Below are 27,209 nucleotides of genomic sequence, written 5' to 3' on the forward strand. Positions count from 1 at the left end.
CACTGCTGCCCGTACAATACGACAACCCTAGTGGCGATCTGTGCAGCGTGGTCATCCAGAACGTCTACAGGTGTGAGAATGTTCACATGACCACCAATATCGACATCATTACACAACTGGTGCAGCATGTGTAGCTTGTGTGGCAATTCTCTGGAAGGACTATCCCACCACTTGAAAGACGTCGATTTGATACTTTCAAACTGACTCAGTAGGCCATGGGAAAGAAGAACACATCTCTGTGGCATGGTTGCATCCTTGCTTCAAACATTTATACCACCACTGAGCCTTTTGGCTGAGAGCATTCCCTACTAAAGGGTAGACACTGATGGTGCTCTGGTAGCTATGCCACTAAACTATCTGTTGGCGAATGATGTTGAAACCATTATCGTGTTGTGGTGTCCAGACACCGCCGAATGTATCAGGATGACCAAATGTAGTGGGCAGACACCAAATGTAGTGAGTGGGTGCCAGGTGGTGCCATATTAAAACTCGGCAAGAACTTTCTAAACGATATATCTGCTTCCACTACAGTGCTCCGTTCACCTCAGTCTGCATCACAGGGCCTCGCAATACTAAGGCCACTGCCCCAGCGACCCAGTGCAACACGCTACTGTGTGTCGGCCTTGTAGGACCGCATCATCAGGGCTGCGCCGACAGCCGGCTCAGGGGTCTTATTTCCCGTTGAATCAGCGCCACTCCTCTGGGAGCCACCGTGGGGCCAACTGAGTCCTTCCTCACTGGCATAGCTGGCAGTAGCAGGCCGTGGAGTGGCCCGCCACTGGCTGGCTGGCTGGCTACGGACCCACACTGGACTCAAGGGGGTCGGACAAATGACCCGCCGTGGACTGTGATGCTGGTGCCCCATCTGTTGCTGCGTGTAGCCTGGCAGTGTAACATGCCCCGCCGTCCAAGAGAGCTGCCACACTTGAATGAGTCTCATTAGTAAACGGCACCTATTTATATTCGGCTGTGCGCCTCTGGTTTGCTAATGTGCCGCTTTGCATCACATACACACAACACTTAGATCGGGCAGGGGCCCCCTTTGGCCTGTGACTTGCGCCATGGAAACTGCCATGTGTGCCCTCTCTCGCAGTTCTATGCCCCTGAGGCCTCTATTTGCCTTCGCCACTGCTGGTATACGTAACTTACTGCAATCTGACCCGCACCTGGATGTAACTCGTACTCTGAATATCGTACAAAACTAACTTTCCCTATACTAAACAGCAGTGCCGCTACAATCGGTACATTCACTGTCCCCCATGTGGCATATACCATTGTCGAATCAAAATGGATGTCATCTTTCCAAGTTCTAATTTTTTCCAGCTGTACATAATTTCAGACTCTTTGCAGGTAATGATGTATTGTGTACACCGTAAACACTGTACCATAGCACAGTGCTAAAGAGGGGAAAAAAGAAAGGCACAGTCCATTGATAAAGTGTTGTATCATGCAATGATTTGTTTTCGGCAGCAGCAGAAATGTAGCAGGAGCGTCAGGGCAGTCCAGGCAATTAAAGAAGTCATCTGGCATAGCCTGACGTGGCTGCAACACTCTGTTGTTGCCAAAAATGAATTATTGTGTGATAATCCACTTAATCAATGGGTTATGTCATTTTGTTTTGGGTCTGCTAATAGCTCACTATGGTACTGGCGTATAGGAATTCATTGTGTACTACAAATGCATGCATGTATCTGCAAACAAACACACAAATAATTACATCATCATTATATGTTCAATTTGATGATTAAAACTTTATGATCACCCTAGCACATGCTAAAACTCTTAATTGAAATATACTCTATAAGAAAGAATTTAATATACATCAAGCATCATTTCCAAGAACTGTTTTTCACAGTGGAATCTGTGAGCATACCCAGCTTGAAACATACCATCTGTGTAGGGATCAGCTACATAAAATTATGCACTTATTTATTTATTGAAATGAGGAAACAAATACAACATATGGTAATTACCATTACAAACAAATGAAAGAAAGAAATACCAAGCTACACTACTCCTGACCAAAATCTTACAACTTCGATTGCACCTGTTGTCGCAAGTAGAAGAATGATCTGTGCAAGATGCAAGAAACAGATGGCAATTCAGTGGGTGCTCCATGGTCTGTGGTTCCCCTTTCACAGTAGGTGGTATCCACAGGGATGTGCCATTTCTGGAAGTTACTCCTGGATCTCCCAACTCCAAAACAAAGATGGCTGCGTGACCTCCACACTATCAAATTCTGTTCATGCCCCAGTGGGAGGGTTTCCAAAGGAAAAGGCCATGCAGATCGAGATCAAGAGATCCACAATTGTTATCTTGCTGTACTTGCTACTCTTTGCAAGACTAAAGTACTCTTGAGGAAATTTCTTCTGGGCCTAAACCTTAAGGTTGATGGAACATTCCACTGTACTGGATGGTTTTCCTGATGAGCCCAATTGGTTCTCTCTGCATTTTCATTTACTTCACAACAAATATCAGGTGGTGCTATGCCAGTGAAACAATAGAATTTTACAAGTGGCATAGGTATAACACAACCTGAAATAAGCCTTCACGTTTTGTTTAGCACCTTGTGCACCATGTTTGTGAGGGTGGATTTTTACCAGACTGGGCATGCATACTCTGCAGCACTGTAACATGTTGCTAGTGCTGACATTCTCACTGTTTGGTGTAGAGTGCCTCAAATGCTACCAGTTATCTTGCAAAGGATATTATTTCTGGTTTTCACCTTCATTTTACTATTCTCACAATACTGTTTGTAGGTTGAAGTATGATCTAGAGTGACTCCCAAATATTTTGGATGGATTGTATTTACTAAATGTATCCGTTTACTATGTGATGTAAAGTCTGCAATGTGCCTGATTGTGCTTAAGATGAAACACACACAGTTGTGTTTGTTAGTTTGTACAAAGCTGACTATGAGAGTTAACAGGCACTAAGGTCCTTAAATGTGTCTATCATTTAGGCTTCAATATCTTCAAAAGATTTCCCTTGACTCACTGAAGTCTGCCCTATTTTCAGCTGTTCTGTGCAGCCCCTCCACTAGCCACTGGCAGCCAATAATATTCACTCTCTTTCCAAGTGGGTAGCAGCAAGTTACAACTAGACAGCGAGAACATCACTCCTACATGCTGCACTGTTGCTGTACTTCTCAACAGCAGAATTCATTCAACTGTCAGATTTTTCTTTTTTTAATTCTTTTTTTCTTGTAGCAGTATAGGTGTGAAGGTGTAACTGTAAATGTTTAAGTGCAATTTAAAAAAGAACCTGGTGACAGCAATAAATGTGAAGTGCTTCACAAGCAGGCGAGGTGGATTATTTACCACATTTATAATTTCTTCAAACGTGAATTTGAAAGCTGGCGTCCTACTGCTTACATTTGAAGAAACAAGAACAGACTCCAAAACCATGTCATGTCGACAAGATATCTGTAAAGATAATTGTAAATGAAAGTGTCAGAGCTGTAGGAACCCTACAAAAAGTTGGTTTCGTGTCGCCTGGTAAGCATCAGAAATCTCAAGGAACCTGTAACACAAATGGATGGTTTTAACAAAGATGTTTTAAAGTGCTCCATGTGAATGATGAATGCCGGAAGACACAAAAATATGTCACAGTTATGCAGGAGAAAATTAGCTTCAATTATAAGCACTTTGTCAATGTAAAGAATTTTAAAAGATGTTGCTTCCTTATATGTTAACATGAGAGGTTTTAGTTCCAAGAAGTGACATAGGTGAGTACGAACTACATCCCATCATGATACATGCGAAGGAGGTAGTTCAACAGTGCATTACCCTGATGAAACAAGGGTCAGTTAGAATCATTCCAGGAAGATCTGCTGGAAAATGAGTGATGGTACTGGTGGTTTTAAAGTTTTCAAAGGAATAGGTTCTCAAATTATTCTGCATGATGACTCCATCTGGTTTTGGTTCTGAGAGTAAACTTGTATTTACGTGTAAGAAAAACAGAAATGACTACCATTTGGAAATGAACGCTGTCAATGTTGTGGCAAGATTCACAATTCTTGTCGCACCTTGCTTCAAAGTCAGCCACTGCCAGTTATAATTCAACTGTTACAGAGAAAACAGTAAGTATAAACACCAGAAAAGTGGTAATTTTTCTATGGCTTAAAAATAAAAATATTAAGCACAGTATAAACGAGACTTGTGCCGATCTCCTGCAGCTTGTTAATTTATACAAGTCACATGACAGAACATACAAACTTTACTTCCTTGCACATGAATGGGGTCTCACAGTTTAGCATTTACCCACATGGCACAGTCAGTGTAGCCCAATGGAATTAATTTGGGAAAAGGATAACACTATGTTGGAGGAAAAAGAATACAAAAGATGACATTCACTGAATTGCTTGTGCATGAGGCAATTTAGGCAATAGAGAACATCCCACATGTAACATGGGCACAGCCTGTGCGGCATGCTGAAAAGCTTCAGAAAGAATAATTTGACAGGGAAGCGATGATGGATTAAGTCTTGAACCTATCTTCGTAAATTTACGATCAGGTTGTTTGGAAACAGAGTCAAATAGAAGTGACAGTGGTATTGCAATGTAGACTTTGAAACAAAGTAATAATATTTCTTAGTTTTAAAGACTCATGGTTTAAAAATAATGTGTTTGTCAACATATCAGTTGTGTACATAACAATGCGAACTTCCTAGCCTTTTTGATTAGGACTTTTTATCCTTTGAATTATGAATGCTATAATGTTCAACATGTTGCCCAAGGAGAAGTTAAGCTTTCTGCCACCATGTTATATGCTCTAATAACACGCGAGAATGCAGCTAGATAAATTTGTCAAAAGTCTGATATTTCCACATGTAAACCCCTACCATTTTCAAGGCACAAATTGGATAAGGCCCTAAAATGACAGTAACTGTTACTTGTCGAGATATCTGTCGTTTTCAATGTTATCAGTCATCATTCCCTGGAGTTATTCACAGAGGATCGTTAATTGTTTGCTTGTTCAATGGATTATAAAGGCAGTCTCACTGCAATGTTGAACAAGTTAGTTTACACTAATAATGCCCGTTAACCGCGAAAAATATGACAACTTATTGAGCATTTTTACGATAGTCTTTTCTACCACTAGTCCCTTTTTATGCACAGTGATTACATTTAACTACAGCCAAACACCTCAACACACACACTTTACACACATTTTTAAAAATTCTATTGAGTAGAAGCAGTTGTCAACCAAATACAATGATTTCAGTTTGCGCTTGAAGTTAATTTTGTCGTGGATTAAATTTTTACTTATAATAGAATCACTATAAATGGTAATTATTGCAAGCAGTTTCAATGATCTTGTCGTTATTCAATTGTCATATTGAGAAAAATTGTAATTCACTTCTTCAAAAAGATGTGTCAGCTGTTCTCACCTCCCGATGTGACGCAGAGTAAATCTGTGGAACAGTGGACGCAATGTTGTCAAGACATGAATTAATATTTCATGATGACGGATCAAAATTTCTTTCAATATTTACTATTCCCCTCACAGATTTGAACGTATAATATAATGTAGCATAGGCACATGAGTGACTGTTGTCCGCAGCAATGCAATTTGTCAATGTGGACTTACTTTGCCCACTCTCTGCTGCCGCGCATGCGTAGTTCTCATCCCTTCGCTGCTCTGCCTCTATTCGTGGAAGCACCATCTTACACGACACGAGCTATAGTGCCAGGTGATCAGCTTAAAGGAAAATCCTTGTGATTGCCAGAAATGGTTGGTCATTGGTATAAACATTAAATATCACTAGTGAAAGAAAACTTCCTTGTGGTAAGCCATTTCTGTGACATCTCCATCAACTATGCTGAGCCTGGAAGTTCCCATGAAATTTCTTGTTTTGGAGTAAACTTCGCGTAACTTTGGTGAAACCATAATCTTTCATTGCCCAGTAGATCTTATGTGACAATACACAATGTCTGACAGTGTCATAAGCAGCTGTAAAGTCAATAAAAGCTACTCCTGTAATTTTCCGGGTTTTAAAGCCATGTGAAGCAGAGATCAATGCCAGAATACAAGCAGGAAACCGATCTTACCACAGCCTAGCACAACTACTTCGGTCCAAATCTCTCTCCAGACAGTTCAAGATTCGACTGTACAAAACCCTGATCCAGCCTGTTGTTCTATATGGTTGTGAGACATGGAGTATCCGAAAACAGGACTTCCATAAGCTCCTTGTCTTTGAGAGAAAAGTGCTTCGGAAGATCTTCGGTCCGGTTCTGGATGCAGATACAGGGGAATGGAGGATCAGATACAACCAAGAGCTTGAGGAACTATACCAGCAGCCCAACATAGCAGGAGCTGTCAAAGCCAAACGAATGCAGTGGGCTGGCCTTGTGGCCCGGATGGAGGATCACAGATGGCCTCGGAAGCTCCTGGATTTCACACCTACAGGAAAGAGACCGCCAGGGAGACCCAAGAAGCGTTGGAGGGATGGACTCCATGAAGATTTAAAACAAATGTCAACAGATGTGGACGAATGGCGGATAGCAGCAATGGACAGAATACAGTGGAGGAGAAAACTTGTAGATGCGTGCGGTCCACTGGGCCTGATCACGTAGTAGTAGTAGTAGTAGTTTTAAAGCCATCATTCAGGTACTGAACATCAGCACACCAGAACCAATTCATTGATCAACATGGTGAAAAGAAATGGCCTTTCAGAGTTGAAACTGGCCACCATCTCTCAATTAATACTGAAGGTCTTACACCAAACAAGTAAGAACTACCACCAGGTTAGGTAAGTCATAACCAGAATTTTAATTTAATGTGCATTCAGGAAATTCACAGCAACTTACTCCTTCAATCTCCAAAAATAAAAGGGATGAGTGAAGTAATTGGACATCGTCACTGAAAATACAGAAGTATCATCTTCATCAAAACACATAATCAAAATCTCTCTGCTGGAATATCGGTGGAAGACGATACAGAAATTCTCACAGTTAAGCTAAGTAATAATGTTAAGACACAAATTATCAACTTCATGTAATACTGATGATCATGATTTTTGGTTTGTGGGGCACTCAACTGCACAGTTATTAGCACCCGTACAAATTGCCAACCTCTGCTCAGTCCAATCTCGCCACTTTCATGGGTGATGATGAAATGGTGAGGGCAACACAAACACCCAGTCATCTTGAAGTAGGTGAAAATCCATGACAGCCGAGAGTCGAACTCGGGACCCTGTGCTCGGGAAGCAAGAAAGCGACCATGAGACCACGAGCTGCAGATGCATATTATATTCTTACTGCTCACTTTTGTAGGATGTGTAGGTATGTGAATGGTCATAGTCTCTCAGCAACTCTCCTCCCCCACAGTCCAGAAACAATACTTCATATTCACATAAAATGTCACTCATTTAAAAATGTTTGATCAATTTATAGTTTTGGCTTCAGAAAGTATTTTCACAGTAATGTGATTTTGTCATATAGATACAGACCTCAACATTGGGTTCATGGTCCAGAAAGTGGGGTGGTTCACAGGGTTGAGATATCAGATTTTTTCTCTGCCCCTTTCTTAGTCATGGTAAAGCAATAAACAGTACATAACAGTACACAAAAAAATGGCTCTGAGCACTATGGGACTCAACTGCTGTGGTCATCAGTCCCCTAGAACTTAGAACTACTTAAACCCAACTAACCTAAGGACATCACACACACCCATGCCCGAGGCAGGATTCGAACCTGCGACCGTAGCAGCAGCGCGGCTCCGGACTGGAGCGCCTAGAACCTCATGGCCACCGCGGCCGGCAACAGTACACAAAAAGAGGCAGTAAATACTACCACAAAAATTAAATCAAGTCTCATTACTTCCAGAAACAGTCAAGTACTTTTCATAGAATGTGAAGACTTACCATATTTCTAATTCTGGCCCGCTTCGATAATTTGCACCTGCTTCTCTAGCTTCTTCTATACTTTGTAAAATTCGACTTAGGTTTCCTTTGAAATCTAATGCCCACTGATTTAGTGTGCATACTGCAACAGTGATTTTTCTCCCCATTCTTGGAAACAGTGGAGGATACTGAAATAAAATAATGGTAGATGAAGAGAAAGAAGAAAACCAATTACATTGCAAACATAATTAAAATCAACTCACAATATCATAAGTGTTCTGAGCCATCTGATCAAAAGGACACACACACACACACACACACACACACACACACCATGACCAGCCACACAGTCCATGACTGCAGCGCCTTAGACCGCTCAGCCAATCCCGCGTGGTTAACAGACACAACAAAGAGGCTACTAAACAAGTCAGCTTTTAGCCAAAAGGGGGTAAAGGAGTGGCTGGGGCAGGGAGGGGGAGGGGGAGGAACAGGCTGTCTAGGGCCAAAGTGGGAACAGGGGGTGAAGGACAGTGACTTACAAAGCTTGAGGCTGGGGCAGAGGGTTTACAGGAATGTAGGATACATTGCAGGGAGAGTTCCCACCTGTGTGATTCAGTAAAGGTGGTGGTGGTAGGAAGGATCCAGATAGCACAGGCTGTGAAGCAGTCACTGAAGTGAAGAATACTAAGACGGGCAGTGTGCTCAGCAACTGGAAGGTCCAGTTGGTTCTTTTCAACAGTTTTGTCAGTGGCCATTCATGCGGACAGACAGCTTTGTTGGTAGTAGCTTAGCTCATAGATTACATAACTGCTTTCACAAGTAGGCCCGCCTTTGTTGGGATAGGTGATGCTTGTAGCCTGACTGTGGTAGGTGGTGGTGGGAGGATGTATGGGGCAGGTCTTGCCTCTATGTCTGTTACAGGGATATCAGCACAAGACAAGGTGTTGGGAGCAAAGATGGAGTAAGAATGGACTAGTATATAGTGTAAGTTTGGTGGGCAGCAGAATACCACTGTGGAAGGGGGTGGGAAGAATAGTAGGTAGGACATTCCTCATTTCAGGGCACAACATAAGGCAGTCACACCCTAGTGGAGAAAGTGGTTAGTTGCACCAGTCTTAAGTGGTAGTGAGTCCTGAGAAGAATGCTTCTCTATGGCCAGATGGTGGGACTCTGAGAGGTGGTGTGTGACTGGAGAGGTAATGTATGGGAGTTCTGTTCCTATACAAGGTTGGGAGAGTAATTTCAATGAGACCCTTGGTATATTTTGAGAGGGACTGCTCATCACTACGGATGTGATGGCCAGGGGGTGGCTAGGCTATATGGATGTGACTTCTTGGTATGGAATGGATGGCAGCTGTTTAAGTGGAGGTAGCTGGTGGTTGATAAGTTTGATATGGATGGAGGTACTGAGATACCTATCTTTGAGGTGGAGGTGAACATCAATGAAAGTGGCTTGTGGGGGTCTAGAAGGACCATGTGAATTGAAGAGAGGAGAAGGTGATGAGGTTCTGGAGAATGTGGATAGGGTGTCCTCACCCTCAATCCAGGTCATTAAGATGTCATCAATGAATCTGAACCACAGGTGATGGCTCCAAAGGCAAGGTAATTGGTGGTGAGGATATAGTTGGTGATGGTGTCAAGGAAGGAGGGTGTGGGTTTGGAATCTGTTGGATGCTGGGAAAGTAATGTTCAATAGCAGCAACACCGTGGGCATTAGGAATCTTAGTTGTAAAGGGAGGCAGCATCAATATCGATGAGCAGGGTGTGGTAAAGGAAGAGGAACTGTGCAGAGTCGGAGGAAAAGGTTGGTGTCTCATATAGGACGGCAGGTTGAGGGTAATAGGCTACAGGTGTTTGTCTATAGGGACAGAGAGTGTCTCAGTGGGAATGCGCAGTAACTGGCCACAATGGGGCATCCTTGGTGGACATTAGGAAGCACGTAGAAGATAGGAGTGTGGGGAGTGCTAGGGGTGAGGGGAGGTAGACTCCAGAGAGAGGTTCTAGGATAAGCCTAAGGATTTCAGGAGAATATGGAAAGCCTGTTGTGTTTCTGGAATGGGGTCACTGTGGCAGTGTTGGTAGGTGGATGAATATCCTTGTCCATCCCTACTCCACCCCTGCTCTCAACCACTTGCAAAACCTGTCCCATACATCCTCCCAGCAATACCTATTCCAATCTGGTCACAAGCATGAACGATCCCATCAAAGGCAAGGCTAACTGTAAAATCATTGATGTGACATACAAGCAAAGCTGCAACCACTGTACTGCATTCTACATGGGCATAACAGCCAACAAGCTGTCAGTCCGATGAATCGGCACCGACAAAATGTAATCAAGAAACATCTAGACCATCCAGTTGCTTAATACCCTGTCCAACATAACATTCTTCACTTCAACAACTGCTTCACAGCCTGTGCCACCTTCTTACCACACAAGTTTTTCTGAACTGTGCATGTGGGACTTACCCCTACCATACATGTTACATGACCTTAACCTCTTGGCCTCAACCTTCAGTAATCACTGTCTTTCATCTGCTTCCCTGTTCCCACTCCAGCGCTATAGAGCCTTCTATTCAACCAACGCACCCACAGTCTCTTCACTTCTCTGGTCTCTCGGCTGCATCTAGCTGCCCACCCTCTCCCCATCTTGTCCTTGTATTCTACCACAAGCACCGCTTTTCCGTTCCCCAACCCTAACTTGCCATTCATCCCCCTCACCAGCCTCCTCCTTTACCCCTATCATGCGGATTGCTATTCCCCATCATGCACAACTGTTGCCCACAGTCTGGCCTTGGCAGCCAGTGAGAGTGGTCATGTGTTTGACAGTTGTATTTGCTTGAAAGTTGTGTGTGTGTGTGTGTGTGTGTGTGTGTGTGTGTGTGTGTGTGTGTGTGGTTTTCTGCCAGAAGGAGTTTCGGCTGAAAACTTACTTGTTAAGTAGTCTATTTATAGTGCCTATCTGTGACCCAGCATCGAATGGCTTTTCTCCCATCCTATAACCCAGTGCTGTTTTCCTTTACTACTACTTTCTAACACATTACTTTATTCAGTCTTCTTTTTTCTCTCTCTCTTCTTTCCTGTGATTCATGTATCACCTTCCAAACAGCAGCACACATTCCGACTTACGAGCCACACTGCATTAACTGTCTCATTCACAGACATCACATGGCTACATGATCAACAACACATGGCTACATGATCACATTGACTGTTAGTGCAGCGTCTCACGACATAAATTACTCCTGCCAAAATAATCAATCCTAGACCTTCAAACTGATCACTCTTCCTGCATCACTTTTTCGTGTTATTTTCTGTAAATACTTTCATCTTACCAACCCCATCCTCAATGCCTCACTCTTTCTCCTCTCCTATTCCAATTAACATATACTAACCTACTTCATCTAGTCACATATGCTGTCCCCGTTCTTCATTCATGTCTGCCCACCATACTGCAACCAACATTGTAGTCTTTATTTACTTTTATCTATAATCTTATTGTGTTTTCCCATTTATTTCAGTTCATTTTTACCTTTAAGTATTAGCCCTACTACCTTAGGTTTTATCTTGTTCCCCAAATTTCATCCATTCAGTCCTTTTTGTGATTTTTCCCATATATTTTGGAATATTTTTGTGTATTTTTCCTCACATATTTATGTTATTTAAGTATTTTATGCATTTTTATCCACCACCATGGATCCCTGCTCCTTCCATCTGTGATAATACAAAAAAGTTTCCTTATCCCTAGCCAGAAACCAGTCCCACATACTATTCCCCTGTTGTTTGGCTCATGAACTTCCCCTAAATGGCCTTACCATCAAATTACTCATCTCCATCTGCAGCCCCTCCTTCCATAATGACCTCCATCTGTTCAGATTCCACCAGTCCTTAACCCTCACAACATAGTCCTGCAAAACCATGTAAATCAGGCACAAATCTCCTTGCAACACTTCCTCTCCACCGATAAAATTCTCCTGCTGTGCAGTCACAAATTCCTTTATCCCATCTCTTAAATTGACTCTAGCCCTCCAGAAACTAAGTGCACAATACCACCTCAAAAAACTCTCCAACCTGTTCACCTACTTCCACCTTGAGCTATCACTATCCAACTCTCCTACAACAGCCTCCAAACGTCCCCCACATCCCCCCATACCTGACAAACCCTGCCTCGCAGACCTGCATTTACTGTACCCTCAAAAACTTTCTCCCACCAACATATACAGAATACAGAACATAAACAGATCCAAAAGCCAGTCATGAATTTTTCCTCCAAAAGCCTTAGTCCCACGGAAGTATTAATCCTTTCCAAAGGCCTTCCCTTTTGCCCCACTCCCAAATAGGCTATTTTCCTATGTTAAAAATATGGTTAGGATTATTGTTATTCTGACTGATTATAACATTTAAGTAGCATTTATGGTCAACATTATCACAATTTATGTGTTATTTCCATGTAATAAAAGCTTAAAAATCATTAAATATCAAGATTTGCTCACATGATCGAAACCACTCTGTTATTGGCTGATGCTCTGGTAACTGCACAGACTAGGAGTAAAGTCGAAGCTTTACACGTGTGATGGGAGCGTTAGACAAAGTTAAGGAGTTTCTACATACTTTTTCTGCGAACAGTTTATCATCATCATCTTGGACAGTTTCCAGCCACTGGCTGGGTCTGTTGGGAACACAAGCCTCTCCATCGTGTTCTGTCTTTCCACCATTCCCAGTCTTCCACCTTCGTCCAGTTCTCTCCTCTTCTCGTCACACATTCCTTCACTCCCTTCACCCATCTATCTGTTGGTCTTCCTCTGGGCCTCTTCCCCTCCAGTTGCAGATCAAACATCCTCTTTGGAATTCTTCCCTCATCCATTCTCTTCATGTGTCCATACCACTGCAGTCTTGATTTTTCTATCCTGTCCTGTACTGGTTCCTCCTTTAGTCTTTCCCTCACATACACATTTCGCAATCTGTCTCGTCTTGTTACACTCAACCTGCTCCTCTGGAACTTCATTTCACTAGCCTGTATTCTACTTTTGTCGCTTTTGTGCATTACCCATGTCTCACTTCCGTATGTCAATATGGGGACAAAGTATGTTCGGTATATAATTCCCTTGGATTTCTGTGGCACCTCCTTGCTCCAAATAAGCCCCCTAATGCATTTGTAGAACTGCCCTGCTTTTCTGCACCTTTCATTTATTTACATTGCGTTTCCTCCCTTACTTTCAATCATGCTTCCCAGGTACTTGAAGTTCTCTACCACTTGTAGTTTTTCCCCTCCACAAGTTATATCCACATTTGGCCTATTCTTCTTCCTTGTTGTGACAATTATTTCACTTTTCTTTGCAGAGAAATGCATTCCATATTGTGCTGCCGTTGCCTCCCATACATCTAACTGCTCTTGCACCACCTCCTCGCAATTTCCCCATAACATCAGGTCATCGGCAAAAAGCACTGCTTTCATTTTATGATCTCCAATTGCATCTGATACTTGCTGTAGGATTTCATCCATAACAATAATAAACAATAAAGGCGAAAGTGCACTTCCCTGTCGCAGCCCATTTTCCAGCTTGAACCATGCAGTACGTTCCCTCCCCACTTTCACACAACTCTCACTTCCCTCATACATTTTTCTGACTTTTCGTGTTATCTCTTCATCTATCCCTTTTGCGTTCAGCACATCCCAGAGCTTGTCCCTACAGATACTGTCATACGCCTTCTCAATATCTAAAAAGGCCATGAACAGTTTATCTATTTAGTAATGGAAAATGCAATTACAACTTTAAAGTAACAATAATATGGAATTTTGTGAATTCTGATAGTGAAAACCTAGCGAAAGTTCATGCCTTTATGCTCCACCCATTTAGAGTAGAGGTATGTGCAACAGTGGACATTCTTTTCCCTGCACCCTGCAACAACATTAAACTTGCCCAATACCAAGGAACTGTAGAACATTTGTAAATAAGACCGTATATTATAACTAGATTGTCGATTATTAGTCATGAGCTATGACCAAAAGCACAATAACATTGTTCTTGACAAACCTTAGTGCTGAATTCCTCTACAGAAGACACTTCGCACAGACAATGCACCCAATAGGCACATGGTGGCGCAACGGATAGCAGAGTTGGCTGCTAGTTAAGAGGTCATATGTTCAATTCCTGGAAGGGTCATATTTTTAAAGTTTTACGCAAAATACGAGAATAGCGTTAGCAATAACTGATTGTAGTAGCTGTTTCAATGGTGGGATATTTTACATACAGCTGCACATTAATCTTAGTCTGAGAAATGTACAACAGAGGAAAAATACATTTACTTTGCGAACAAACAATTCACTTTTTTTAAGAAAGCATTACTAGTAGTGAAGATATTACTGTCCATACTCCCACAGTGCAACAAGGTGTATGACTATCAGGTTTTCTATACAGGGAGATATAAAGCATGTACAACATGCAGGTAACATAATGTAACGGCTGTTATGTTTGTGAGCGTAAACTAACGTCTGTGTCCGAAGCAGAATTACTTCATCTTTACGTAACATGATGAAACTTTGAAAGTTTATACAATAAGGATCCTAGCTGGACAGTAAAAAGGTGAAAAGAACATTGTTTGTAATAAATTAAAAAGTGTGTGGTCATATTAACTAGAAAATATCTTTTTGAACATGACGTGTGTGAACAGTGATTGCAAATTTAAGTGCATATAAACAGCAAGGGAAACACAATAATAATCTGTTTCTGATCAGTGTGGTGAACCTTAGTAATTATGATTTGGTTTCCATATGACTGCTGAGTCATTTTACAAATAAGTTAAAATATTCTTTCAGCTGGGATTCGAACCAGCGATCTATGAATATCATCTTATACAATTCGACAATCTAATGCTCTAACAAATTAGCTACCAAACAATTTGTGTGGATTTGGCTAAAACGACTGTGGCTTCAGCTGCCACAGACTGTGGTCACGTTTGTGCGAGTTGCACTTTATATATATGGTGAGTAGCAACTATCCTTTTCATAATATTGTTAATTTTCACTAAGAGTTTAATTTTGTCCAATGACGCTATCCTTCCTTGTAACAGCAGAAAAGCACATATAAATTAATTTCAACTTCTCAGTGCAATGCACTTTCAATTCAGTTCACGAACTTATACGGCGACGTTGTGGCAATTTGCCGACACAGTGCAGCCTGTTTTATTCTATGGAACACTCAAAAACAACTTTTCAGTAGTTTTATCGATGTATTTGTACAGTACAGTATTATACACAATTTTCCAAAATGTAAATTCCAAAACAAGACATCACTGAACGAGCTTTATGACAGAAGGAGCAGTGGGTTAGCCAATGACTTCACAGGCATCACAATTCGAATGGAGCATTTTAGTGGGCTTTCACATTATTTGAATTTGATTTCCGTTTTTATAAAAGAATACTGAAATTCAAGAAAGCAAAAAAGCATGTTAGAAGTGTAAAATGACATAATTAATCATTTAAGACAATTTCCAGAAAACAAATACCCTCTAAAATTTTGCTGGACTTGTTAAAGACCTCTCCTTCTCCCGGTCTCTACAATGGATACACTTTTTCACCACCAACCATACCAATCAGATTTAACGAATAACCAATGCTGAACACTGTCTGCCTCAGTTCAATCCTCCATCCAACAGTGAGTCACCCCCACTAACCCCAAATCAACTCCCTTAACCCCCGAATCTCACCTCACCATCATTCCCCAAACCCCCTCAACATGCAAGCTAACCTTACATCCCCAGAGAATTGTAATTCACCATCCGACACTGATCCTGACCTCACAAACCTACTTGCTGCAAATGCTCCGCAAATGTAGTTTTGAATAGAAAGGATTACCTGGTGGTAGGAATCTGCCAGCTGTCAGATTCATCCATCTTTTTCCCTGCCACAGTGACCCCATTTAAGAAATCCAACAGGATTTCCAGTCTCTTCTAAAACCCTTAAGCCCATCCCAGAACCTCTCCCCAGAGTCAATCTCTCTCCTCACCCCTACCACTCCCTACATTCTTCCTTAAGTCCATAAAACCCAACTGGTCACAGCACCCAATTATGACCAGTTACTATGTTCCCAATGTTCCCACTGAGAGAATCTCTGTTCTCACAGACCAACACCTTCAACTTATTATTCGCAACTCACCCTCCTATATAAAAGACACCACCCATTTTCTCCAGCTACTCTCCACAGCTTCTGTTCCTTTACCAAACAGTACCCTGCTTGTCACTGTCGATTCCACCTCACTTCACACTAACATCTCTAATGTTCATAGTCTTGCTTCAATTGAACATTACTTTCCCAACACCCAAAAAATTACAAACCTACCCCCTACTTACTGGTCACCATCACCAAAATACTTTTTACCTTAGAAGGCATCAACTACAAACAAATCTGTGGTACAGCAATGGGCATCCACTTGTCACCATTATATACCACATTATTCATAAGTGGTCACGAGGAATCTTTCCTGACTGTGCAGAATCCTAAACCTCTCACCTGGTTCAGATTCGCTGATGACATCTTCATGAATTGGATCAAGGATGATAACACCCAGTACACATTCCTCCACATCCTCAATGCCTTCTCCCCTATTCACTTCACCTGGTCCTACTCAACCCCACAAGCCACCTCCCACAATGTTGTTTTCCATCTTAAAGACAGCTACAGCAGTAATTCTGTCCATATCAAACCTACCAATCACCATCAATGCCTCCACTTCAACAGCTGCCACCCATTCCATGTCAAGAAGTGCCTTTCACACAGCCTAGCTACCCCTGGTCGTTGCATCTGTAGTGAGGAGCAGTCCCTCTCTAAATATACCAATGGTCTCATTGAGGCCTTTATAGACCAAAATAACTGTCCCAATCTTGTACAGAAACAGGACTCCCATGCATTCACTGTCCAGTCACCCAGCACCCCCAAAGTCCCACTGTCCGGCCAGTCAGGAGCATTCCCCTTCATGACTTAGTACCACCCATGACTGGAGCAACTGAATCACTTTCTCTGAAAGGGTTTCACTATACTTTCCACACTTTTATTCCACTGCCCATTGAATCTACACATTATTCTCATCCACCCATATGTAACCCGTTTCCAACACCTTGCCTCATGGCTCGTATCCCTGTAACAGACCTAGATGCAATACTTGTCCCATACATCCACCACCATCTACTCCACTCCTCTCACAGACATCACATATACCATCAAATACAGGGTTACCTGTAAAAGGATTAATGTGATCTACGAGATAAGCAGCAACTACTGTGCTGCATTCTATGTGGCTGTGACAGCCAACAAGCTGGCTGTCTGCACGAACAGCCACTGACAAATCGTGGTCAAGGATCACCTAGACCACCCAGCTGCTGAGCATGTTGCCCAACACAACATTCTTCACTTCAGTGACTGTTTCACAGTCTGTGCCATTTGGATCCTTCCTACCAATACCTGCTTTTCTGAATTGCACAGGTGAGAATTCACCCTCAAATATATCTTACAATCCCATAACATCCCTGGCTTCAACATTCTCTGTACTTACCCACTTCCCAGTTCCCATTCCAGCACTACACAGCCTTCTGTTACACCAAAACACCCACAGTCTTTTCACTTCTCTAATTCTCCACTCCCTTCCCTCCCCCCACCTAACATCTGACCTCCCAACTGGACGTAGTTGCCCTACCTTCTCCCAGTCACATCCCTACACACTCCCACAAGCACTATTTTACAGTTCCCCACCCCTAACCTGCTACGCCTTCCACTCCCTGCCCCAGCCTCCTCCTTACCCCAGACACAGACTGCTTCTCCCATTATGCACAGTTGCTCAGTCTTGTCTTGGTACACAGTGCCAGTTGTCACGTGTGTGTGTGTGTGTGTGTGTTTTCCTATTCCAGGAGCTGCACTTCACTGCTTTGGGGAAACCTGTTTTCTCCAGTGTCAAGATACGGCAAACACAAAACGGCTGGCATCTAAATCATCGGCATTTCAACATACTACAAATGATGGTACCCTTTAGGGAAATGGTGGCAAGGTTGTGGTGCACGTAGGAACAAATGATGCTTGTCCAGAAGCTCCATGCGATATTGTTTGGCCAAGACTCAGAAACGGGTGTGCATTAAATGGTAATTGGATCCTTCTGCTGCCAACCAGACGCATCTCCTGTTGTAACGGAAAACTTCAAAGAAAGTCTCAGTTCACTTTTACGCTAAGCTCCCCAATCGTACTGTATTCATCAGTGGAGACTTAAATCATCCAATTTACAGTTTTGTTAGTAGTCAGCAGAAAACATCCAGTGAAACATTACTAAATGCCTTCTCTGAAAACTACCTAGAACAGATAGTTTAGAACCCATTCACGATGGAAATGTATTGGATTTAATGACAACAAACAGACTTTACCTCTTCCAGGATGTACACACAAACTCTTATCACTGTGCACGAGGCAGTTGTAGCGACAATGATTATCTAAGTATAGAGGGCAACTAAAATAGGCAGCACAAAGATATATCTTTTCAGTAAACTAGATAAAAAATCAATTTTGTATCTTAATGAGGAACTTTAAACTTTCAGCACAGGGCAGGAGCATGCAGAGGAACTCTGTCTCAAGTATAAAAAAATAGTTGACCATGCACTTGATACATATGTACACAGCAGAACAGTTCAAGATTGGAAAAACCCTCCAAGGTATACAGTAATTGTGGAAAAACTTCTAAAGTAGCGGACTACTGCATAATAGGTGTAAAACAAAACATAGGATTTTGGATGGAGATATGGTGAATGAAACATTTTTGGCTGTCAAGAAAGAAATGCGCGAGGCATTCAATGACTACTGTAGCAGAACACTGTCAAATTATCTTTTACAAAACCACAAGAATTTTTATCAAGATTGTTAATGGCACCGAAGTTAGTTTCCAGTAGTTGTAATCTGTAACTCATTCAGAGGTACATGTTCCACCTATTCCTCAGCATTAGAAAAAAATATACGAATGTAAATGTGTAAGTAGCTTAGTAGCAGCTGGGAGCATTCCACTGTTCGAGCCTGTTATGATTTGTAGGTAAAATTCACGTAACGGGTTTACAAGGTGCAACAGCACCATATTAGACCTACTTGCTGTGTTCACACTTATTTGCGCTGTGTTGTCACTACTTGGAGGTTATTTGGACACCTCAGAGAAGAGCCATTAACAATTGTACTAATTTTTTCATCTGTTACTAAGTTGAGCTTCGGCCAGTATAAATGACAGATATAATTAGATATGAAGTGATGTAATGATTTGGAAATTCTGAATCTCTTACAATATATTGTTAGTCTGTTAAAGACAATATAAAATACAATGATTTTGAGAGAGAATGTTGAGCTACAATTTCATGCCTGCTGGACATATTTCATATTTCACACTCTCTTACTGTCTTCGCATCATATGCATCAGAGAAGAGTCGTACACAGTAACCAGTGGCCTTTATTGGCAAGTCCACAACATTAAGAAATCATCGTAATGTGAGCACAATTGAGAAGAATTCCAGGTAAAATTTGTGCAAGTTACCAAAAGGATTAAGGTTTTATGTCACAAGGAGAATGCACCACTCCCAAACGAATGAGACAGGAACTGAAATTGCCCTTAGCAAAGCAAAAGCTGAAATGCTTAACTCTGTTTTCAGACATTCATTTAGAAAGGAAAACTCAGGAGAATTGCCTCAATTTAATCCTTATACCACTGAAAAAGATTAGCAAAATCGGTATTAATGTCCATGGTGTCGCGAAACAGCTGAATCGTTAAAACTGAAAAAGCTCCAGTGCCTGATGGATTCCTTATCAGATTCTCTACTGATCCCTAAAATATATAATCTTTGGGTCAGGCAATCAGGTAGATACAGTCTTGATTTCACACCTACACTTATTGTCTCAAGTTAGATAGGGATTACCAAGTGAAATTTAAGACTGGATTTAGGGTTTTTGTAGGAAGGACATAGCATGTTATCTTGGATGGAGAATCATCTTCAGATGTAGAAGTAACTTCGGGTGCAGCCAGGAAAGCGTTTTGGGACCATAGCTGTTCATGTAGTATATTAATGACCTTGCAGACAATATTACTAGTAACTTCAGACTTTTTGCAGATGGTGCAGTTATCTGTAATGAAATACTGTCTGAAAGAAACTGCATAGGTATTCAGTCAGATTTGGATAAAATTTCAAAGTGGTGAAAGATTGCTTTAAGTGTTCAGAAATGCAAAATTATGCACTTCACAGAACCAAAAAACTTAGTATCCTATGACAATAATATCAATGAGTGGCTGCTGGAATCAGTTAACTCATACAAATACCTGGGTGTAATACTTTGTAGGGATATGAAATGGAATTATCACATAAGCTCAGTCATGGATAAAATAGGTGGTAGACTTCAGTTTATTGGTAGAATACAGGGCAAGTACAATCAGTCTACAAAAGAGACTGCTTAGAAATCACTCATGTGACCCAATCTAGAATATTACTCAAGTGTGTGGGACCTCTACCAAATAGGACTAACGGGGGATATTGAATGTATACAGAGGAGGGAAACACAAATAGTCATAGGTTTGTTTGACCTGTGGGAGAGTGTCGCAAAGATACTGACAGAACTAAACTGGCAGCCTCTTTAAGATAGATGTAAATAACCCAAGAAAGACTACTAACAAAATTTCAAGAACCAGCTTTAAATGATGACTCTAGGAACATACTAAAACTCATAAATATCACTCATGTGTGGATTGAGAGGACAAGATTAGAATAATTGCAGTGTGCACAGAATCATTCAAACATCATTCTCCCCATGCTCAACATGTGAATGGAACGGAGAGAAACCCTAGTAATCTCTACAGTGGGATGTACCCTCTGTGAATCACTTCCCAGTGATTTGCAGATTATAGATGTAGATGGACAGACCCTTTTGAAATTCACACTGAGACCGAGCAAATGTATTATTTTAGGATAGGTATGTCACTTTTTGCATAGATAATCTTTTTTACGTACCGACTTCAGAAAGTAAATTACACATTTTGTCCAACACAAAGGGCTCCTGTGAACAATCAAAGTGTTTGACAAAATCACTTATCTAGCCCTGTGTTTGTCAAGCAAGCCCTACATGTACAAACAATGTTTGTCAATATAAGCTAACTTTAGAAGCAGATGCTGTTCGTGAGTATTGAAAATGGTAACAAATATTGACAAAGCATTTTTGGCACCAACCTTGGCACTGTGCCAAAAAGAGAAGAAGAAAACAACAATCATGTGCAAGGAATGGTTCAAACAGAGATAAATATAACCAGAAACATCTCCTGAAAGAAATACTGCACTTCAAAATTGATGATTACATCAACATTCTTAGAATGGACCCAGAAAATTTAACATCTTGTTAGAATTACTTCACCCTCACATAGAAAAAGAAGACACAATTACGGGAAATATACATCAGCTTCCTAATGATTATCAATAGCTTTGATACACCAAGCAACAGGAGCAGAGTTTGAAGATTGTATCTGTGATTCCACATCACACCTTGAGTCTCATTATTATGGAAATGTGTGAAGCAATAAATGAAATATTAAAAGCCAAAATTCAGGTAAGTGTTCTTATTCTTTTATTCCAACAAGCTTACAGTTATCTCACATAAAAAGATACAAAAACAAATACAGAGTACAAGTGATTCAGTCATCTCATAAATAATTATTGTCCACCATCTCTGTGTCAACTGTTGGTTGTTAGTCATTCACAAAAACTTCTATTGTTTGTGGAAAAATAATTGATGCCACTGAAGTGCTTATGTCACTGAAGCACACATTTTCAACATGTGACCGGAGTACACGATAACAATTTCTGTTGAGATTCCCACTTTCTCCTTCAAATATTATATTCTTAATAAATTTTTCTGCCAGTGTTCTTTGGCCACTGCCGATACGTTCTAGCATCATGGCCCAAATTTTTGCTAACAGAGTACTTTCCTATCTTTTTGGAGAGTTCCTTTGCCAGTAATATCAATTCTTCCTAAAGGTCTCCTTTCTTCTTCTTTCTGTGCAGTTGCAAGAACGTTTTTGGACACTGGTGGCTCTGCTGATGATTACTGTAACAATACATAAAGAAATTGGTATGCAATGTATTCATGTACCTATTTATTTATGGACATATTTGTTTCAGCTACCCCAAACGGATGATGGTTGGCAGAATATAATGAAACAATTTGGAAGTTGTTGAAATTTCTTTAATTGCATTGGATCTATTGATGGAAAACATGTGACTACTTAGAAACCTCAGCATTCTGGCCTCTATTACTATAATTACAGAGGGATGTACAGCATTGTGCTAATGGGTACAGCTAATGCAGAATATGAGTTTATTACGGTGAATGATGATGATGATGATAATGGCAGAATATCTGATGAAGGAGTAATAAAAAAAAATACCAAACTTTGTCTATTGGGAAACAACCAATTGCAGATTCTACTCAAAGGGGAACTGCCAAATGCAGAAAAGAAGTTTCCATGTGCAGTGATGAAGCCTTTCAGTTGCATACAAATCTAATGAAATCATATAGCAAAAATGTCTTAAATGCTTAATTATCACTTGTCTCATGCCCATAAGGTCATAGAACATCCACTATTTTTAAAAACCAATTAATTTGTCTCTGGAGAAAGCTAAAATTGTTGTATTGGCTTGTTGCCATTTGCACTATTCATTAACTTAAAAACAGCAATTTATTCAGCATGGAGAGGTAGACAATGAAGACTGTGCTACAAGTACTGTTACAACTGGTGAAGGAACGATTAGAGAGAGATCGTGTCCAGTTCAGTCATCTAAAGCAGGGAATTCCTTATCGGTAGAGAAGCAAGTATGAGAAGACTACTGTGAATACTTTGTGACAGATGGAGCAGTTCCCTGGTAAAACAAATGCCTGCAACAATAACATTTTTATATGTGTTACTACCAACTGTATCATTATAGAAAATGTGACAAGATTTAATACAAATAAAGATATACAAAAATTAGTTACCTGATTTCAGATTTTGTTAATTCCAACCTCGTCTTCCATTTGGTCTTCTAAAAGAGATACTTCATTATAGTTCCACAGCGTGGGCACACTGTCATTAAAAGTACTGGAGGGCTTTGATTTCTTTATTTTATTGCTCTCTCACTTGTATGACGTCCGAAGAATATTGCTTTCTTCACTTCTTCCTCCATGATGCAGGGTTATGAAACGCACAACGCCTCTATCGTTTTGTTCAGAGCTAATATTCTTTTATTTTTATCTATAGAATAGCTCGACTTCATTTTTCACAACAGTGGGAACTCTCGATACAGTGATAAACTGGAGCACAAATTCTTTCTTGCTCATATTTTGCGAAGGAACGTTTCTGCCATGGTCTGTTATCTTCGAAACATGGCATGCAACTGCTACTGTTTCTGTTATTGCATGACACTCACAGGTGTACAGAAACGTACTTTACAAAAACTGTCAAACTTTCTGTCAATCGAAGTTCCTGTCAAACACACTATGCTTGACAAGCACATCAAACAGCACTGTACACATTCAAATACTTGGCAAACATAGTCAAGTTTTACAAAATGTTTGATCATTTACAGGGGCCTTAAGATCATTGCACTACAAGTAGTGAATTGTCAGAAAAGAGTACATGTTCCAGGCATCCTAAAGGCACACTTTTGCTGTGGTATGGATAAAAGGTGCACCACAATGTGCAAGTGAAATGGTATGGCAACTGGAAATATACGCCAAAGCTGAAGAATGTGGGTTAGTACGATTCACGTGGCCAAAACATCTAAACTGCACACAAACTCTTAATGAAATGGTGCCAACAATTTGACCATGGCCAAACAGACAAGGACAATATCGATCAGGAAGTTCATATCTAGCATCATGTGATTTCCATCTTTTTGGACAGCTAGAAGAACATGGGAGGGAGATTACAGCAATGAGGACGTTCACACAGCAGTTTTTGACAAAAGAGTGAATTTTTATCATTCAGGAATTGAATGATGAATAGAACATGCCAACTGTTCTTTACAGAAACTCTGTGGGGGAAAAAAAAAAATGATTTGGCTGTTTCACTTTGAAATGTAGTGCAGTATTCAATAAAAGTTACTTGGCCTGCTATAACAACACGTAAATTACTTGCTGAAGACCCCTCTTACCTTTGCAACTGATATTAGAGTGACACTTGTTACCACTTAATATATTTTACTACTCTTCTCATAATGAAGTTTAGTAGTGACCTATTTCAGTACGCCTGGGAATATATTATGTGACAGTAAAATATTAAACAGCCTACACTGCATGTGAGTGAAGAACAGACAGTAATTTACTTAAAGTATTTTCAACACTATAAGTTTCTGCTTTTGAGAGTTCAATACATTCTTAATTTGTTTGGCAGACAATGGACTAATTGTGATCTGGCTGCATGTATGTAGTACCAACACTGCTTCTGTGTGAATTCTATTGTTTACTCTCTCTAACTTCCCATGCCAGTTAGCCAAGTTATTTTCAAATGGCTCTAAGCACTATGTGACTTAACATCTGAGGTCATCAGTCCTATAGACTTAGAACTACTTAAACCTAACTAACCTAAGGACAGCACACACACCCATGCCCGAGGCAAGATTCGAACCTGTGACCGTAGCAGCAGCGTGGTTCTGGACTGAAGCGCCTAGAACTGCTGGGCCACTGCGGCTGGCAGTTATTTTCCAGAAGTGATTATTAACTATGCTGACTATATGACTTCTCCCATTTACTATTTGACTGTGTAATTTAACATCTAAATGTATTCCTTAAATAATGTTCTGGTTGCTCTTTTAAATACTGGCCATATAATTTTATGATCTGAATATTAATTTCAGATTTTATACAAGGATTTTATGATTAAACAGCATTGCATTTGATCTACAATGAAATCAGGCCTCGCCCTTTGGTCATCAATTTCTTTTCTTGCACACAAACTGTAACATATTCTAACATCAATAACATTCTGAACATTATCAACTTTGATATGGATGAATGAATGAATAAATAAATAAATAGGGGCGACTGATATTTTTATCCCTTCTGTAACCTACAGTTTTGTCATATTAGTGCCACACTAAATACAGGCCCCACGTTAAATGGTCTAAGGACCAATAAATAAATTGGCTTATAAAATTCTGTAAATTTAACAGTAATGTTAATGGTTTCAAGTTTACACTGTGTTCTTTCATTTGCAGCTATTAGGTATAGATGTCACATAGCACTCTGAATACAACCATCAAAACATTATTTTGTCTACTGCTGTTATACATTCTGTATTACTCCATCATGCACAGTCCCCAACTGAGCTTTCTGTCCATACAAGAGCTCGGATACCTCAGCAGATGCAGCATCAGGTTTCTACTTTAAGAGTCAGCTACCTAAGTCATCTGGTTAAGGATCTTAAGTCTCTGTAATGAAGCATTTGGCAGTGGCGACAGCAACAGCAACAGTTGTGGCTGAGGGTTAAAGCTTCTGTCTCAACATCAGATTACCTCTGGTAGTCCTAACCACTGGATTGAATTGTGCCTCACAAATAGTGGAACTCAACAATACTGTGCTTGTTAAATCCTAAATGACAAACTTGGTGACACAAAAATGCAAATGTGTGGGTCCCTCTTTGATGATGCATAATATGCAGCCTAAGAATTATAGTGTGTGCTTCTGTGTATATAACTGTAATATATTTCACTTAAAAAAAAAAAAAAAAAAAAAAAAAAAAAAAAAAAAAAAAAAAAAAAAAAAGAATTCCTTTGCAAGCAATCTAGAGAAAGGTTGTAAGCTCTCTCGTTTGTAAATAGGTATTAATTTACTTTTGTTTTTATAACCTGTGATACATCAAAGAACATATATGTACATTGACACAATTTGTGGCAGAACAGCTGAAAAATTAACAATCAATAGAAACAGTCCTATTTAATGGTTAAATGGTTAAGGAGTGAAGCTTTCAACAACGACTGTCTTATGTATCCACACACATCATCTCACGGTCAAGTTTTTATATATTTGTATCTAACTTCCTGGCACGGCAGCACAACACACCGGAAAAAAAGGACGTGTCTTGGGCAGATCTTTAATGCGCTGTAGTACTGAAACTGCGTATCTGATAAATAAGAAAGTACAAATACGAAATCCACCATTCCACACATCGTGAAACGTTTTCTTCAATATTATGCGCTGACTATGGAAATCTACAATGAACTTAATGACGTAATAGTACTCAACAAGATATCAATTTGCCGTCCAAGTATGCTGGATATGTGGTAGCCCCTTATCTCCTTACAGTATGGCAGTTTTTAAACCATTTCAGTTCTCTATTGTTTTAACTACGGACGAAATGGTGTCGATGTCAGTCAAAACGAAGGGCATGACCATGGGTGTATAACTGAGTTTTCACGATATGACCCGTTTAAACGTGAAATTAATGTATCCAAACTTGAATGGTGATTGGAGCTTGCAGACTTCATTCACTCATACAAATGATATAATGTGCCTGTCAAATTTACGTACCGTACTTCATTATCGGTCCAGTGAAATTTGCATCCATCTGTAGCCTTCGTGACAATTTCCGTAATAAAAGTTGGAACGACTCAACTAAGCTAGTAGTTGGTAAAAAAAGCGCAAAAGTTCAAATAACACATGTGAAATAATTGACAAAGAATTTTAAGAAGGCCTGTGTACATTTTTCAGCAAAACTAACTGAAGTATTTCTGTCTTGCTCTCTTAATGTGAAAGAACATTCGCAACAGGTGCGACAAGTCGCTTTACTGTAAGCATTTGTAATTTGGACAAAAAACAGGACTTACTTTTCTTGCGACCTCGTGACGGGCGCGGAATGGTCCAACTGCAATTCGTCGCCCTACGCTTGAAGAGTGGCAAATCCGCAGCTATCCTGTCAATCAACTTCTGGTATTTTCAGGTGCAGAATCATCGCTCACGTATCACTCACAAACAAATACCATATGCCCCGCGATGCACTTCGGGGAAACTATGAATTACGTGTATCGATTAATATGTCGACGCTATCTCGAGTTCCTCCTAGCGCATAGTGTGGTCGTCGATATCGACATAACGTCGCCAGGCTACGAGAAGGAAGTTTCACGAATTCCCGCTTTAATTTAAGAATCCCGAATTAACCATACTTCTGTAATTAAAAGCAACGTCGCATGAGGCAAGTCATGCTAGTCTCCGTTCAAGCTTTTTCATAAGCATGATTACTGCATGTTGGTAAATAAATCCTATTATGCACAAATCAAATGCATACTTCGTCCGTTTACACTTTAATATTGAAGCAATTTATTTTGCAGTTATTAGCAATTT

General features: G+C 40.5%; 1 protein-coding gene across 1 annotated transcript in view; it reads right to left on the reverse strand.

The window, feature by feature from the left end:
- Nucleotides 1-26,863, reverse strand: part of LOC126252782 (glutamine-dependent NAD(+) synthetase) — a 223,538-nt gene extending 196,675 nt beyond the window's left edge. The window contains exons 1-2 of the mRNA XM_049953713.1: nt 26,696-26,863; nt 7,867-8,033 (exon numbers count right to left, since the gene is read on the reverse strand). Coding sequence (XP_049809670.1) covers nt 7,867-8,012 — 146 coding nt within the window. The 5' untranslated portion in view covers nt 8,013-8,033; nt 26,696-26,863. The remainder of the gene's footprint in view (nt 1-7,866; nt 8,034-26,695) is intronic.
- Nucleotides 26,864-27,209: the final 346 nt, after the last annotated feature.

The sequence above is a fragment of the Schistocerca nitens genome, chromosome 4 (genome assembly GCF_023898315.1).
Source record: "Schistocerca nitens isolate TAMUIC-IGC-003100 chromosome 4, iqSchNite1.1, whole genome shotgun sequence".
NCBI lineage: Eukaryota > Metazoa > Arthropoda > Insecta > Orthoptera > Acrididae > Schistocerca > Schistocerca nitens.